General features: G+C 41.4%; 1 protein-coding gene across 1 annotated transcript in view; it reads right to left on the bottom strand.

Moving 5' to 3' along the window:
• The window catches only part of LOC145405310 (A disintegrin and metalloproteinase with thrombospondin motifs 6-like), a 278,205-nt gene that overhangs the window by 241,000 nt on the left and 19,513 nt on the right, over nt 1-17,692 (bottom strand). Inside the window, exons 2-3 of the mRNA XM_080276730.1 lie at nt 6,596-6,795; nt 3,612-3,791 (exon numbers count right to left, since the gene is read on the bottom strand). Of these exons, the coding sequence (XP_080132856.1) occupies nt 3,612-3,791; nt 6,596-6,795 (380 nt within the window). The remainder of the gene's footprint in view (nt 1-3,611; nt 3,792-6,595; nt 6,796-17,692) is intronic.

Below are 17,692 nucleotides of genomic sequence, written 5' to 3'. Positions count from 1 at the left end.
CGCAATGTCTCTATCAGCTGCATCTCACTTCCCGTCTTGTGAGGGGTGAACTCGATTAAGTGGACCTCCGGGGATATATGTCCTTAATAACTACATCATCACTTACAAAGTAACCATCCTTTTTTATATGCCTGTTTTTTTCCTCCTTATTTTTAATCTGCCCTCCATCTTCCAAACCCCAGTGTTTCATACGTCAGCTTAGAGGTCTGACTCACACCTCTTTCTCTGCCATTACCTTTTCATATTACAAAGGCATCTTATCCTGAACATCTATTGTCTCTGTGTCGACGTCTCATTTCAGTTTGCACAACAGAGGTACAAACACAAACTTTAATGAAACGTCTGACCGGAAAGTGCAGTTACCAATGCATAACTATAAATTTTACAGAACAGAACCTATCAATCGTCTCTCTCTCTCTCTCTCTCTCTCTCTCTCTCTCTCTCTGTCTGTCTCTCTCTCTCTCTCTCCATCTTTTACGCGGTCATTGCCGTACAAGATACTGACCGAAGGGCCATGCATTTTTTATCCCACCCAGGGTCCACTGGTTGACGCCAGGGAGAGAATATAGTCGTAAAGTACAACACTCTTGGTCAAAGTTATGTAAACAGAGGCAACGCCTCAACTCCACAGTAGGGGAGTGCACGGCATAATACTCCATGATTTATATAAATTCATATTTTTGTATGATTTTGTACCTGCTCAGTATAGGTATAGCTTACATAGATATCGTAAAAGACAACACAAACACGCAATATTTAGAAAAACTCTGTTTAAGAAGAGGTGATGAGGAATCTCCTTATTCTAGAAGAACAGAACCATTTGTCAGTGTCTCTCCACTGACTCAGTAAAGCTGAACACCTCAGTGTGAGTATTTCTCCTCGTGGTTCCCAGTACATCATCCTGCACATCACATTCCTTCGGTTTTGCCCGTTAGGTAATTACATTTGTGCTGGACGTCTTGTTCGCCAATGGCAATGTATGTGTCGATGGAGGGGGAAGGGTAGCTTGGATGAAAAATCGCGATAGTTGAATTTACAGACTTTCTAAGGAGAAACAATCGGTACATTATAGTTCGTCAGTTATGGAAGAGTGTCTGGATAGCCTTCTTGTTTGTTTGTGTGTTTGTTTGTTTGTCTTTAGCTCAAGAAGTTCAGTCCTTTCCAACGGCACTTTCCCGTCAGTATTTTGGTCGTCACTAATATCCACGGCTATACTGAGCCTCTATTCCCCGATAGGCAATGGAACCGACACGAAGATGGCACACGAGAGGAGACGAAAGTAGAACATCTTGAGGGAAGACACACACACACACAGGAATTACGAGAGGGAGAGGGTAACGCAGATGTGAGAAGGACGGGAGGAAAGAAAAAAGAAAGAAACAGGACATAAGACATAAGAGTCAGACCAGTAAAGAAGCAATAAGTGAGCACTGACAGCAGACACACTCACCCTGACAGCACTTCTTAAACTGACATTTATTCAGTACAACGACGTAATTCTCCCGTTTACCCTTACTACTGCCAGAAAATTCTATTCAGCTGAAGAGAGCCCGAGGGAAGTGAAGAGATTTGCTCAATGAAATATATTACTAATCCCTGAAGCTCAAAAAGTCGTCAGGAGAAACCAACTTAACGAATAAAGACGACATCGTGGTAAAGAAGTTAATAAAGGTGTGGACAAAGAGGTATATATATGTAGATGCTTGAGAGATATTAGTAAAGAAGGTAATGGAGAGAATGAATATTTGCGAAGTTAAAGAAGAGACTGTAAATTAGATGAAGTTCATGAAACCAATAAATGAGGAGGAAAAATAATGTGGAAGAGTGCAGCAGGGACAGTGGCTAAAAGTGAAGAGAGAGAGAGAGAGAGAGAGAGAGAGAGAGAGAGAGAGTGGCATTTGGAGGAGTTTTTGCCGTGACCACCCTGAAATTTGAACTTATACGTCTGCCAGTTAATAATGGGGCAGTAACCATTTGCCTCTTCGTTATTGCTGGAGCGAGTGAGGCAAGCGACAAAACTAGTACATGAGTTGAGTTTCGCCTTTAACACGCACCCCTTCAAGAGCGTTTTTTTTTTTTTTTTTTAGATTATTTAAGCTAAAGTCGATTCACGCACATCGGTGAAAAACTTATGAAAAAGTAATAGGTGTTCTTTAAGCGACTTGTCCCAAAAGTTGCCACCATATTGGTGAAGAGAGCCAGACAGCGCCAAACTGAGAACCCGAATATATAGTTTTCTTGGTAACAATTAAAGCCACAGCGGACCTAAACATATTGGTGGAATGCTCATGGAGAAATAGGTGTTATTTACGTCAATTCTCTCAAAATTCGCAAACACGTTGCTCACGAGACAAGCACGCCAAACTGTGCACAAGAACTGAGTAAAGTGAGTGATCCGGCTTACTTTGGCATGAGTCTAAAGCTAAACTGGTAGTATAAACATTCTGAAATAAGACTGAAAATTTCGAAGTGTACATTAATATCAGGCTAGACGGATGGCACAATTCTTCCTTTAGCTACAATAACAACATTAGCAAGCTTTCTTGCTGGAACACGTTCTACACTCTCAGGTGTCGATGTTTTTCTAATATCATTTTATCAGCATTGTTTTACTTCCGCAAAATCTTCGAGGCGGACAACTCTGTCATCCATCACACCCAGAATGGTCTCATTTGAATATCCTTCTGTCCTTAGGAACGATTGGGCATACTGTTGCTAACAACTTAGGCCGGCAGTTCCACTATAAATTCCAAGTTCTAGACTCGTGTTATGAGTCCTAAAGAATGATAGATAAAGCCAGGAGAACCCATCCTGTCACTGATAAATGACCATCCCCCACCTAACGCCGCATGTATGAAAATAGGCTCTGAAGAATGTAGTAGAATTATGACGAGAGCTCTATTTGCAAATTAGATTTTTTTTTTTTTTTGAGTGGAAGTGTTTATGAATGACTTATCAAGGAAATTAGGATGAGAACACGTGAGAGCACAAGTATGGATGCTATAGCACTCACTTGAGACTCACCTTAGGCCTAGATGATTCTCAGACAGACAGACTACGCACCGAACACTTTGAGCCCCTTCGATAGGTAAACCGATTGGAGCACAAAAAGTAGCAAAATAACTAGCAAAAAGAAGGAACTTAACTAAGATTAAAAAAAAAAAAAAAAAGGTACCCTAACAGCCACTCAAACCAGCACGTGGCACGTCATGAAGCCCAGAGAGAAAGAGAGATTACAGCGACAAGAAAATTAATAATTGTAAAGACAGAGAAATATCAAGCACACAAAAAGGATTCAATACTCCTAAAAATACAGACATTAAGAGAGCTGAGAATGTCAAAAGAAAGTTGGCACTGTGAAGAGGAAGGAAAAAAAGCAAAAAAGGAAAAAAAAAAGGAAAGACAACACTAAAACACATACCATATACAAAGACAAGATTTAAGAAAAAACTGAAGCTAAAAGGAAAGCTGATGTTAAACAGAAATATATATATATATATATATATATATATTGTACATAAAATGTGAAAAGTAAACTGGAAAATAAAGCACTGATACAACCCCCCCTCCATTTAAACAATAATAAAAGAAACCTAAGAGTGTCTACATACCAGACCATCGCATGTTGACAGAGCGACGCGTGATACTGTGTGGTTGGCGACGAATCCGACGTAGTGGCAGGAGCGGTGCCCCCCCACCACTTGCAGGTCGCTGCGGACATCGCCTCGTCGCCGCATACGCTCCACCACCGCATGAGGCGCTAGGAACTTGCTGCTGGGCCGGAGGGTCACCTGGCACACACACACAAACAAGTTAATGTAAGTGGATACAGGTAGTCGTCGTTATAAGTCAAGGATAAGTTTTATAATATCACATTTTTTTTTTCTGACATACAACTGCTGCAATTAATTGGGAAGAAACCAGCACATTAGTTCCACAGTTAGCAATGGAATTATAATATGACATTTTTCTCACATGCAGTGAAATACTGGCAAAACAGGATGTTAAACAGGGCAACTTATGACAAGGATTTTATTTTCCAAGGTGATCAGTATTAATGCAACGTGACTCATCCACTGTCTGCCTCCTGTGCCTCAAACAGCCTCTTAAATCCTATGACACAAGAAGGCGAGAATGTAACGAGGATTTTCATCTTTTCGTATTCATGCCCAAAAGAAAGCCTTGATCTAATTCTTCACATAGTTCATGTAGGGGGGAGGGACATACAACTATACTAATCTACAGTAATGTGTATGTACAATACTTTAGAGGTAAGTAGGATTTGTATGATGATGATGATGATGATGATGATGAAAGTAAAATATATAGAAATAACACACACACACACACACACACACACACACACACACACACACACAAAACTCTGCCAAATATGACTTCATCTGAAACTGCTTTGAAAAATATACATTAATACAAGCAGAGAGGGAAGCAAGGCCTACGAACAAAAAAAATGACGATAAAGAAAGCGAGAAAGAAGTGCCAAAAGCCAATGAAGAATGGATGAAGCAGCGACAGGTGAGAGACAAGTTATCTACGAAGAGAGACAACAGAGACAGGCAGAGAGACAGGAACGCTTGTACCCAGAACCCCTACTGAATGGATAAGGCAGATAGACGGAGGGCGACAGAATACAGAGAAGACTGCGAGGAGTACAAGGAATTTTGCCAAGGGAGAGAGAGGAAGAGAGAGACAGACAGACAGACACACAGACAGACAGACAGAGGGGAAGACAAGAGAAGGAGCAAAAAGTCAGTAAGAATGTCCGTAAACATGAAACAGATGGAGAGAACTGGGAGGGAGTAGGAAAAGAGACAGAAGGAGAGAAAGGAGAGAGCGAGCAGTGGGACAGGAATGTGAGATGCATGAGTGGGATAGGGAGGGGACAGGGAAGCGGCGAAAGTCAGTGGCTGTGGTGGAATGTGTGGTGGAAGATGTGGTGTGCATGAGTAAACACCACAACCACCACCACTACCACCACACCTACACCACAGCCAGGTACCTCCACACCCACAACTACCACCACCACAGCTGACAAAATTACCACCACCACCACCACAACCGTCACCACTATCACACAGACCACTACCCCTCTGCCACAGTCCCTTCCACACCACAGTTACCAATACCATAACTACCACCACACAACCATAGCCATCACCCACTCCACACCTACACCTCCACACCCTCAGCTAATAACGCCACAGCTAGTACCACACCTATGCCACTACCACACCCACCTCCACAGTCAAAACACCACTACCACAGCTATTTTAATGTCCATCACTACTGCAATCGCCACCCAACAACTACTGTCAGAGTACACCCTCACACAACTACTACCACAGCTACCGATATTACCACTACACCTACCACTACCGCAATCACCACAGCTACCACCACCACCAACATCTTTTACCGACACAAACACAAAAAAAGTCACCATACGCCGCAACAACCACAACAATCGCCAACTTCGCCACAAAGACAACTACCACAGTCACCACAGCCACCGCCACAGCTAACAACATCCTTAACACCACCACCACAGCCACAGCTATGAAAACAGGGTACATCCATGATCCTCCCCCCCCCTCTTTCCTTCCCTCCTTCCTTCCTTCCTTCTGCTTCGTGTTTTTGCTTTTCATTCTCTTACGTCCATTGATACAATAACTTGATTTTTCATCCTCTTTCATTTTCTTCACATTTTGCCCTTTCCTTTCTTACTTCCTTCTTTGCTTTTTTTCCTTCCTTTCCTCCTTCTCTCCTTACTTCCATCTTTGCTTCTTTGCTACCTTATTCCTTCCCTTCTTCTTACCTTCCATCTTTCTTTCCTACTTACCTCTAATTATCTTTATATTTTTTATCCACTCTTCTTCATTCCATAACGCTTTATGTCAGTTTCTCACTTCATAATATTTTTTCTCCCCTCTTTACTTCTCCCTCCTCAGTCGTCTCCCTCTCTATGTCATTTCTTCTTTTATGCATACCTTTCAGCTGCTTTTCTCTATTTTCCGTGACTTCTTTCCTATGTTCTCTCTATAATTCCTCTATTCACATTATTCTCTTACCTCTTTTCCACTTGCAAATAGTGTAATTCTCTTCAACTTTGTCCTATCACATATCCTTCACTCTTCTTCAGCCTCATTTTCCTTTTTCGTCTTCTCTTCCTTTTTCCTTCCCAGTTATTCAAGGCTTTCTTAATTTCTCTCCCAGGGCAATTCACTCCTCTTCCATCTCATCTCTTTTCCTTCTTTCACCAGCATTCATCTTTCCCCTTCCCTTTCCGTTCCACCCGTTCTCCTTCCTAAACTCCTTCTATCTATGCTCAACCATTCGTACCCTTCTTTCAATCCACTCAGGCACACACTCACCCCACTCACTCGTCCATTCATTCAGTCACCTCATTCACTTGTCCACTCGTTCATTCACCCCACTCACTCGTCCATTCATTCACTAATCCCATTCATTCGTCCCCCTCACTCACGCACTCACTTCACTGAGTGACCCCTCACTCCTTCTCCCTCACACACTCAGCCCACTCACTCGTCCACTCACTCGCGCCACTGCCTCGTACCTGGTGGTGGGTGCCGTCGAGTGGTAGCAGGTAATGCAGGTCGTGCTCCTCGTATCGGTCCAGGAGGGCATGACGCTTTCTACGGGCGGCGGCCGTGTTGTCGTGGGCGTGTAAGAGGTCATGGCTCAGGAACCTGCCGTCGCCGCCCACACGCACCGGGGTGACCACATCGTACGAGGACAGCGACGACACGTATTCCGCTGAAAACAGACATATTACACAAGTTAGCTCAGACCAGACATATTGCACAAGTTAACTGAAACCAGGCATGATAAACAAGTCAGTCACCAGGTTTTCTAACAGTTGTACTCAGAGGAAACCACAGTACAGTACATGAAACAGGTGAAACAAAACATATTACAAATGTTAACGACTATATTGTGACGGTGGTACTCCACTGAAAACAAACATATTATCCAAGTTAGCGACCATGACGTAAGTCAATTTCGCTATTTAACAACAAAAAAAAAAAAAAAAAAAAACAAGCTAGCCACCACGTGTCGTATTCCGTTGAGAGCAAACATATTGCACAAGTGTGTGACCATGTTCTCACAGTGGTGCTAACACATATTAGCCACTATGCTCTAACAATATGCTAATCTTGGTTTTGTACAGTATCATCAAGACTATACTTATATTATGCAACATTATTCTTGCCTATATTAATTAGCTGCCTAGATACTGAATAAGAAAAGTTGTTGTTGTTGCTGCTGCTTGACCTCGGGGTGTCTTGCCAAGCAGACTCGTCGACTACAGGTAAAAAAGTGCTTATGTGTGACCGTCCTACAAGTACAGTACAGCACATACACCGTGTAGGAAATGGCACCCCATTATTGTAAACAGCGCCTCACCACGCTAGGACCAGGGTCCTTCCTCAAGGCGAGGTGTTGTGAAATATGAGAAGGTTTGGCTCTCGGGCGAACGCCGCAACTGCTCCACCCAGAGTGCACAGCGCCACTATGACAGGCTCTTCATCAGCTCCAGTGAGAAGTGTGGTGCCCGGTAATGTGACAATGGTAGAACTCATGAATGTTGTGAAAAGACTTTCAGCGGAAAGGCAGGTGTTGGAATATTTTCAGAAATGATAAAATGTAGCGGAAAAAGTGCAGTGAACTGTCTGTACCAGTGAAATGGAAAAACCATGTACCTATAATAGCATTTCTGTACAAAGTGAGTGTAAAAAATATCGTGGAGAAAGCCTGCCGAGGGTAGACTATGCGGAGAAGTGAATACGGGGAAAGTAAGGCATGTACCAGACTGTGTGGGGAGTGATGAACTAGTTGGTAGCGTAGTAGTGGCTCAAGTGTGCATTAAAGTAGTGTTTGCAACAAGACAACTACTGTAATGAAAAAAGCAGGTGAAAAGGACGGCAATGTACCTGTGACATTTATGCATCTCAAGAACAAGAAGAGACTATCTTCATAGACTTGTGGCGAAACTATTGCAGCCAGTTTTCTAAAGATTCTCCCTTTGAAACATAAAATATGTGCAATTGTTTGTATTAAAATGCCTGGTTATGGCCAAAATTGAAAACTGCTACATAATCTGCTGATGAATCAGCTGATGCAACAGCTGACATGTCACATCAACTCAATAGTCAAGCTACGCAACTTTGTATTTCACAAGAAACTCGCTAAATTGCCTCCTGATACCCGAAATGGATAATCGCCGAATGGTCAGCGTATGCATCAGCTGATGCAAGCGTTGACATGTTAAGTCATCTTAAGTTTTCAAGCTGAGCATCACTGTATTTCATAAGAAAATCGGTCGGAGCTTTCGAAGAGCAGATACTCGAACTTTCCTTGAAGCAAAAAAAAAAAAAAAGAAAAAAAAAAAAATAGGTGTACCACCTACTGTTCAGGCCTGTCGGCTACGCCGCAGGTAAAAACGTACGCGAAGGATAAATGGGAAGGAGCATGGAAACGTTGCTGTACGTATGAATGGTATGATGGTGTGGATAGAAAACAGCTGTACTAAATACACAGGGTGCAAGAAGACAACAGTAAAGTGTATGGCAGCTTAAATGAACACAAGGGTGTCAAACTTTGCTATGGCATAAGTCAAAAATATCAGAAATGATCGCGATGGAAATAGGACTGTTAAGGAGGCCTGCAGACCCACCAGACCCAGGTTCAAATCCTCGCTGGGGCAGGGAACAGTTTAAGGATTTGAATTTGATAAAAACAGACTTTACTGATCTACCAGAAGACCCGCCGACATGTCGTAAAAATACCCCCGCTAATACCAATACACCAGTCCTGTATGAGACAGCCCTAGCATGTATGCAGTATGGACGGTGGGTGTTAGTGCCGAAGTGGTGACATGTAGAGGTGTATAGTATGAAGGAGGACTACTGGGCCTTGGTAGCAGGCTGTGAAGCCTATGCCCAGAGTCGGACACATAAAAAAAAAAAAAAAGATACATACATACATAGATACATAAATACATACACACATACATACATACACACATACATACATACATACATAAATACATACATACAGTAGAGAGAGAGAGAGAGAGAGAGAGAAAGTCAGTTCCAAAATACCATAGTCCAAAACACCCCTGGCGGCATAACATGATCGAAAGAACACAATGCACCTCTACGGCATTCCAATCCATGAGCAAAAAGGTAAGACATCACTCCAACTGATGTATATTATACGCATGTGTGTGTGTGTGTGTGTGTGTGTGTGTGTTTTATAAAGTGTGTTTGTATACATATTACTTCAGTGCTGTTTATACACTTTAGCTTCTTCATTGCATTCTTTCTCTCACAATTGGACTTCATCTGCTGCCACACTACCTGTCACACTTCAGCATCTTCCCGTCATCTAGCACTACCTGTTCCCCCACCAGCACCCTCCAGCACCAACACACACCCGCCACACACCCCGCACCTGTCACAGCTCATCAATACAACACCTGCGAGCAGATCAAGCCAAGATGAAGCTGCCTCTGGTAATTGTGATGTGACGCGACTGAACAGACTCTATGACTGGCATAATGACCAGAGGAGACGGCCACGGCTGCTTTCTGGCAACACCCACAACACCCTGGGCCTCTGCTCTGTATACCACTCCCTGCCAGCCCGCACACCACACGTTCAGATTACGAGTAATGCTTTCCAAATCTTTCATCATTACTTCTAATGATACGTAAACCATATACAGTATACAACTCCATAGCAGTAATCACCTCAGGTGAGATTATAGCAACCTTACAATACCGACGACAATAATTTCAATGAAAACCAATAACTTTTCTCGCCAAAAAATGACAACACGTTTGGGTTTACTCATTTCCCTGGGTACACTATGTGTTGAATACAGAAATTATACACAGTTTACACACGAATATGATTCATAGTTTCTCATATTCCAAAAGTAAAATACAAAACCTTTGACACATTTTTTAGCTTTAAAAACTAAATTTCCAAACGCAGTTTTCTAGGCACTGGTTGCCGAGGTACTAGCTTTGTTCCCTGGCTGAGATATGTGATGTACTGAAAAAAAAAAATATATATATATATATATATATATATATATATATATATATATATATATATATATATATATATATATATATATATATAGTCTAATAAGATATGAAAATATATTTATTGTGGGGAAATATATGTATAAATATGCATGCAGGCTGATGCCTTTTATTAGAGAACCGACAGCCTGCACACAAACAGGAGGCATGTACTAAAACTGTATACTGTGAAGAAATCAAAGATTAATTAAAATACATTTCTCTAGTTTCCTAGATAATCAGTTATAAAAATAGTGGCCCAGGAAGAGGTGTGCTTCCTATAAGTTATTGATAGCCACTTACAGGAAGCACAGCTCTTCCTGGGCCACTGTTTTTATAACTGATGATCTAGGAAACTAAAGAAATGCATTTTAATTAAACTTTGATTTTAATTTACACAATACAGTATTAATACATGCCTCTTGTTTGTGTACATGTTGTCGGTTTTCTAATAAAAGGCATCAGCCTGCATACATACATACATACATACAGAGAGACACAGACAGAATGTTGACAAAACAATGTATTTCCAATATCCTTTATTTATAAGGCAAAATATATCACAAATGGCAAATTTAAAAAAAAAATGAACTAAAAACTTCTCAAGAGGAGGTAACTTAGAAATAAATATTCGCAATAATGCTCTCTCTCTCTCTCTCTCTCTCTCTCTCTCTCTCTCTCTCTCTCTCTCGTTATTATTATATATATATATATATATATATATATATATATATATATATATATATATATATATATATATATATATATATATATATATATATATATATATATACAGTTTATACAGACAGATATATATATATATATATATATATATATATATATATATATATATATATATATATATATATATATATATACTTTTATACAGACAGATAGATAGATATAGGTATATATAGATAAACAGATAGATATAGATATAGGTATAGACACACACACACACACACACACACACACACACACACACACACACACACCAATACACCGCTCGCTGGTGCAGTGGTAACGTTCTCGCTTGCCAACTGGTGGACGAGAGTTCGCGCCTCGCTCAGGTTGCGAAAAGTTTCACTGACGAAGTGGGTGGTTACTGTCCCCCTTGAGCAAGGGGACGGGTGTGTGCGTGTGTGAAGGTCACAGCCTTGCCCTTAGATCGGACTATATGAGCTCTCAGCTCCCTTCCGGGAGGGTAAAAGCTGACGATCACGACCATCAAGTGATCCTGAACGACCCGGTGAATTACACACACACACACACATATATACATACAGTATATATATATATATATATAGATATATATATATATATATATATATATATATATATATATATATATATATTCTGTATTTTCAGAAAGCTAAACTGGGAAAACAAAGGAGTGAACATAGATGGAGATAAGCTAAACCATTTAAGATTTGCAGATGACGTTGTCCTAATCTCAGAAACAGCAGAGGCATTGCAAGAAATGTTAAATGACCTGAACAGAGAAAGTCACAAAGTAGGGCTGAAAATGAACCGGAGTAAAACTAAAGTAATGTTTAATCCACAAACACCAAAGAGCGTCATCAGAATCAGTGGAGAAATTCTTGAAGAGATAGAGGAGTACAATTACCTGGAGCAAGTACTAAAATTAACGAAAGATCATGATAGCAAAATAAAAAGACGCATTACAATTGGATGGAAAGCTTTCGGTAAACATAGGGACATAATGAAAAGTAGCTTACCAGTTTGTATGAAACGAAAAGTATATAACGAATGTATAATTCCAGCCATGACGTATGGTTGTGAGACCTGGAAACTGACAAAATCGATGGAAAATAGATTAATCCATATCAGAGAGCAATGGAAAGGTCAGTGTTAGGAATATCTTTAAGAGACAAAAAAAGATCAATTTGGGTGAGAGAGCAGACTAAAGTCAAAAATATGACAGAAGTTATGAAAGAACAGAAATGTAGGTGGGCAGGCCATGCATCAAGAACAAGGGATAACCGATGGAGCAAGAGGCTGACTGACTAGACTTCAAGGGATTGCAAGCGTAGCAGAAAAAGGCAAGACTGGAGGTGGTGAGATGAGATAGAGAAATTTGCAGGGAAAACGTGGCAAAGATTGGCTCAGCCAAGGAATTCGTGGAGAAGATTGGGGGAGGCCTGTGTTCAGCAATGGACTTGTAATGTCTGATGATGATGATACACACACACACACACACACACACACACACACGTATATATATATATATATATATATATATATATATATATATATATATATATATATATATATATATATATATATATATATACATATATATATATATATACATATATATATATATATATATATATATATATATATATATATATATATATATATATATATATATATATATATATATATATATGAGCCTCTGTGGCCTAGAAGTGGACTTTCTGACCTCCACTTGGTGGTGGTTAGAATCAAGGTCCAAGTAAAATGGAGAAATAGAAGACGGGAAGGACGGGAGGAAGGAGTAGATGTAAGGAGAGTGGAAAGGTTACAAGAGGATGCGAAGAAGGCAGAATAAAAGAGAGAAGTGGAGGAACGATTGGATTAATATGAATTGGAGCAGATGGGGGACGTGGAAGGTGTTCAAGGTATTCAGAGAGGAAATATGTGCAGCATGTGAGGTGGTATGTGGGGTGAAGAAAAGACGAAACGGGGTGCAAGGAACAGCATGGTGGAATGAAGAGGTGAGACAGGCTGTGGCACAAAAGAAGAAAGCATATAATGAATGGATGAGAAATAGGGGCGTGGAAGAAGTTGAGAGACGGAAGAGAGACTTTTATGTAGAGAGGAAGAGAGAGGTGAAAAGATTAGTAAGAGAGAGTAAGAAGAGAGTGGATGGGGAATTTGGAAGAAATTTGAGTGTAAGGTGATGGGAATGCAAGAAAATGTTCTGGAGGGAGGTAAAGAGAGTCAGACAGGGTGGCAATGAAGTTAGTAGGGGAGTGAAAGATAAAAATGGTAGATTACTAGCTGAGAAGGGGAAAAAAGTGAGCAGATGGAGAGAACATTTTAATGAATTGTTGAACATAAAGAATGAAAGTGATGCGAGTATAAGTGGCTGGGGAATGGCTGAGAGAAGGAGGGAGGTGAGAAGACAAGAAGGAATCAGTAGGATGGAAGTTGTGGAAGCAATGAAGAAAGTCAAAATAGGAAAAGGCCCAGGAATTGATGGAGTGTGTGGTGAAATGCTGAAGCATGGGGAAGAGATAGTAGTAGAATGGATGTGGAAGATGTGCAGATTGGCCTGGGAGGAAGGTAAAGTCCCGGAGGATTGGAAGTCAGGTATAATTATTCTCCTGTAAAAAGGAGAAGGGGAAAAGAAGTGTGTGGTAATCATAGGGGCATTTGTCTTTATAGTGTAATAGGAAAAGTTTACGGTAGGATGCTTATTGACAGAGTTGGGGAAATCACAGAGGAATTAGTTGGAGAAGAACAGGGAGGCTTTAGGAAGGGAAGATGTTGTGTAGATCAGGTATTCATTCTTAGATTTTTTGTGGAAAAGTGTCTAGAGAAGAGAAAGAAGTCGTATGCGGCTTTCATGGATTTGGAGAAAGCACATGACAGGGTGGATGGACAAGGATTGTGGAAAGTATTAAGAATATATGGAGTAGATGGGAAGTTGTTGAATGCTGTGAAGAGTATGTGTGAGGGTGCTAAGGCTGCAGTGCGTGTGGATGGTGAACTGAGTAAGTTTTTCTCTTTGAAAGTTGGGTTGAAACAGGGATGTGTCATGTCTCCATGGCTGTTCAATCAGTACATGGATAGGGTTATGAAAGAGATACAAGGTAGGGTAGTGGATGTTGGAGTGGCCCTGGTGAGAGAGGATAGTGTTTGGAAACTCCCTGTACTGTTGTTTGCAGATGACACTGTGTTGTTAAGTGAAGACGAAGGGGAGCTGCAAGGCTTGGTAGATGAGTTTGGGAGAGTGTGAAAGAAACGGATTTTAAAGGTGAATGTAGGGAAGAGTAAAGTTATGGTCTTCGAGAGAGGTGAAGTCAGTGAAAGTACAGTGTGGTTTGATGATGAGGAAATGGAAAATGTGAGTACGTTTAAGTACTTGGGTAGTGTGATGAATAAGGATGGAAGTTTGGAGGGTGAAGTGCTTGAAAGGGTACAAGGAAGAAAGGTTGTTGGTTCCTTGAAGGCAGTGATAAGAAACAAGGAAGTGAGCATGGAAGTGAAAAAGTTATTACATGACAGTATTGTGATACCAACTCTGACGTATGGAAGTGAAGCTTGGACCTTGTTGGAGGGACACAAGTCAAGAGTGAGAGCAGTGGAAATGGGTTATTTGAGAGGAGCCTCTGGAGTCACATGGAGAGACAGACTGACAAATGAGGATGTGAAGGAGCGTTGTGGTGTGGTTGTGGATGTGATAAGAAGCATTAGGAGAAACACACTGAGGTGGTTTGGCCTTGTGGAGAGGATGGAGAGTGAGAGACTAACGAGGAGAGTGTATGTGAGTGAGGTGGAGGGGGAGAGTGGGAGGGGAAGGCCGAAGATGAGATGGAGGGATGGAGTGGAGAGGTATATGAGAGAGGGGGGGTGAATTGGGAGCAGGGCAGTGAAATGGAGGGGCACAGAGAGGCGTGGAGGCAATTTGTTTGTGGCTATCCCTTATATGGGATTAAGTCTAGCAATAGATAGATAGATAGACAAATATTTCGATGTGTGTGTGTTTATATATATAGATAGATAGATTGATAGATAGATAGATAAATAGGTGGGGGGGCTCACCATCCACTCACTCGATGTAGTGCTCCTGTCGAGTGTCTGCCCTTTCCTCTCCTCCATCCTTCTTTCCTTCTGTCCTTTTCTGTCTTTCTTTCCTTCATTCTTTCCTTGTCCTTCTGCCTACGGGTGACATTACACTCCCTCTTGTGTCTTTCTTTCCTTCATTCTTTCCTCTTCCTTCTGCCTGTGGGTGACTCTACACTGAGACAAGTTAAATGGTTTCTTGTACACCAGGAAACCATTTACTACACTGGGTGGTAGCCATATAACCAAATTTTGGCGCCTGGTGGTTTAGTGGGTAATTACTGCACTCCAATCGGAATGAGCCGGTGCAGGTTTATATCCAAGGAATGGTTGGGTTTTTTTACTCATGTAATGCCACTCAGGAATGAGCGAGGCTTGTCACTCCCAGCTTAAATGTCGGGACCAACTGCCTAGCCCCGGACTCCTACGCTCCTCACGGAGCAATGTAGGATTCGTTGATGGATATATATATATATATATATTTTTTATGTGACCGACTCTGGGCATAGGCTTCACAGCCTGCTTTCAAGGCCCAGTAGTCCTCCTACGTACCGCACACCTCTACATGTCACCACTTCGGCGCTAACACCCACCGTCCATATTGAATACATGCTAGGGCTGTCTCATACAGGACTGGTGTATTGGTATTAGCGGGGATATTTTTACGACATGTCGGCGGGTCTTCTGGTAGATCAGTAAAGTCTGATTTTATGAAATTCAAATCCTTAAACTGTTCCCTGCCCCAGCGGGATTTGAACTCAGGTCCGTTAGGACTGCAGTGTGTGTGTGTGTGTGTGTGTGTGTGTGTGTGTGTGTGTGTGTGTGTGTGTGTGTGTGTGTGTGTGTGTGTTTTCATATATATATATAAACAGATAGATAGACAGATAGACAAATAGATACTGATATATTATCAAGGTGACGACATATAACAAAGTAAGAGAAGAAAAGCCTTCAGAATGTGCAACTGCCTCGCCTGGGTACGATGGACCTTGCCCTGTGACTCTGACCTTTCACTGTTTGTCCTCAGACTCAAAATATCTCATTCTTGCCTGACGATTAACATTTTCACGATGTTTCAATAAAGTTATTACTAAAATGACAGAAAGAAACATTTCGTTGGGTTGTCTAATTTCCTTGGGAGTTTTCGTAATTTGTTTTGTAAAAGCATCCACAGCTCCTTCATATTTTTCCTGTAACTAAACGCAACATATACGGTACAGCTCACCCGAGCATTAGATGTGGAATACAGGAAGAATGATGCCTATATACTGGTTCTATGTTTATTGTGAAGACTCTGAACATACAACAGCTTCGGCCTGACTTGATTCTTCTTCAGAGTTCAAACCACCAGATCCTGTATCCTCGCAAGAAAATACAATAAACAAGATGTTGGTATAATTAGTCCATCTAAATAATCCTAGGCACTGTGAAATCAAGGTTCGTATGGGACAGTGAAACATTGGATGGGTGGGGGATAGGGGGATGAGGCAGGGGCAGAAATGTGATGGAAATTAGTCAGTTAAACGGACTTATGTGTATCGACTCCACAAACGCCATTAACACGGGCAACGACGGCTTTATGATACGAGGTGGGAGGTTCTACAACTTCCATTTCTTTAGTCTATCTGTGGTAGAAAAGTGAAGATGAGGTGGGGTAGGAGTGACGACAAAGATGGGGGTGGGGGTGGGGGACAATGGAGGTGCAGGACTGTCGCCTGACTCAGACCCAGATCCTCACACTCTGATCACAGGAAAAAATTGTCGGTGACCAGCGGACTTTTCTTCCGTTCCTTGTTTACGAATACAACTAGACAAAAACGTGGTTTTTGCCTTTTCCTCTGTGCTGAACTAAAATGACACCGATTTCACAGCGTCATCACTACGTTTGTCACACAAAGGAAATCATGAGAGATGCACTTTGTCTCTAGACTTAACATTCTGTACAAGCTAGACTGTTCAGTGACTGACCAGACCGTTATGAAACTGTGCCAAGAATGGCTTTCAAGAATAAATATCAGCAAACATATGTCTGGTAGGAAGTCGGCAATGCGGCGCCATAAAAGATACACACACGCTTGTAAAATGTATTAGCTTGTGCCATGCGCAATGTAGCTGCCAGCCCACGTACACAGCAGTATGCAAACCGACTGCCGCTGCAATACATACATACATACATGCATACATACATGGCCACCAGCAACTTCAGAAACAAAACAGGGTGAACGACAAAGCCTTGAAGACGATACAGCATCTAGCTGTAACGTCGTTGTGCTGCAAAATTTCTCATTTTATTTTGACAAGGAAACTGGTACAGTGTATGGCGGTATATGGGAGTAGGTACGTGAATGAAATAGGTGTATAATCAAATTTTAAATACTGTCTCATTCCCAGCGGAATGCAGAATGGTCTCCACTAAAACATCTTCAGCATTCACCCCTCATCGCAAAAGTTGGCAAACTCTACGGATTCATGTTGCAACATTTTACTAAATGTGTGTGTGTGTGTGTGTGTGTGTGTGTGTGTGTGTGTGTGTGTGTGTGTGTGTGTGTGTGTGTGTGTGTGTGTGTGTGTGTGTGTGTGTGGTTTGACCTTTGACCCCATAAAACCCTTCGGAAGTGTAAATAAAAAAACTGACGAAGGTGTCTGGTGTGCTTGCCCAGAGAATAATTGTACCAGATATGAAGTAAACTGGTTATGAATTGCAGGTGTGGCACCAAATACTAAAAATGATTGGAAAAAAGACGG

This window comes from Coenobita brevimanus, chromosome 66, assembly GCF_032717465.1.
Source record: "Coenobita brevimanus isolate Jiangsu-jjx chromosome 66, ASM3271746v2, whole genome shotgun sequence".
NCBI lineage: Eukaryota > Metazoa > Arthropoda > Malacostraca > Decapoda > Coenobitidae > Coenobita > Coenobita brevimanus.
The sequence above is the reverse complement of the archived record's forward strand: the minus strand, read 5'-3'. Positions and strand labels throughout refer to the sequence as shown.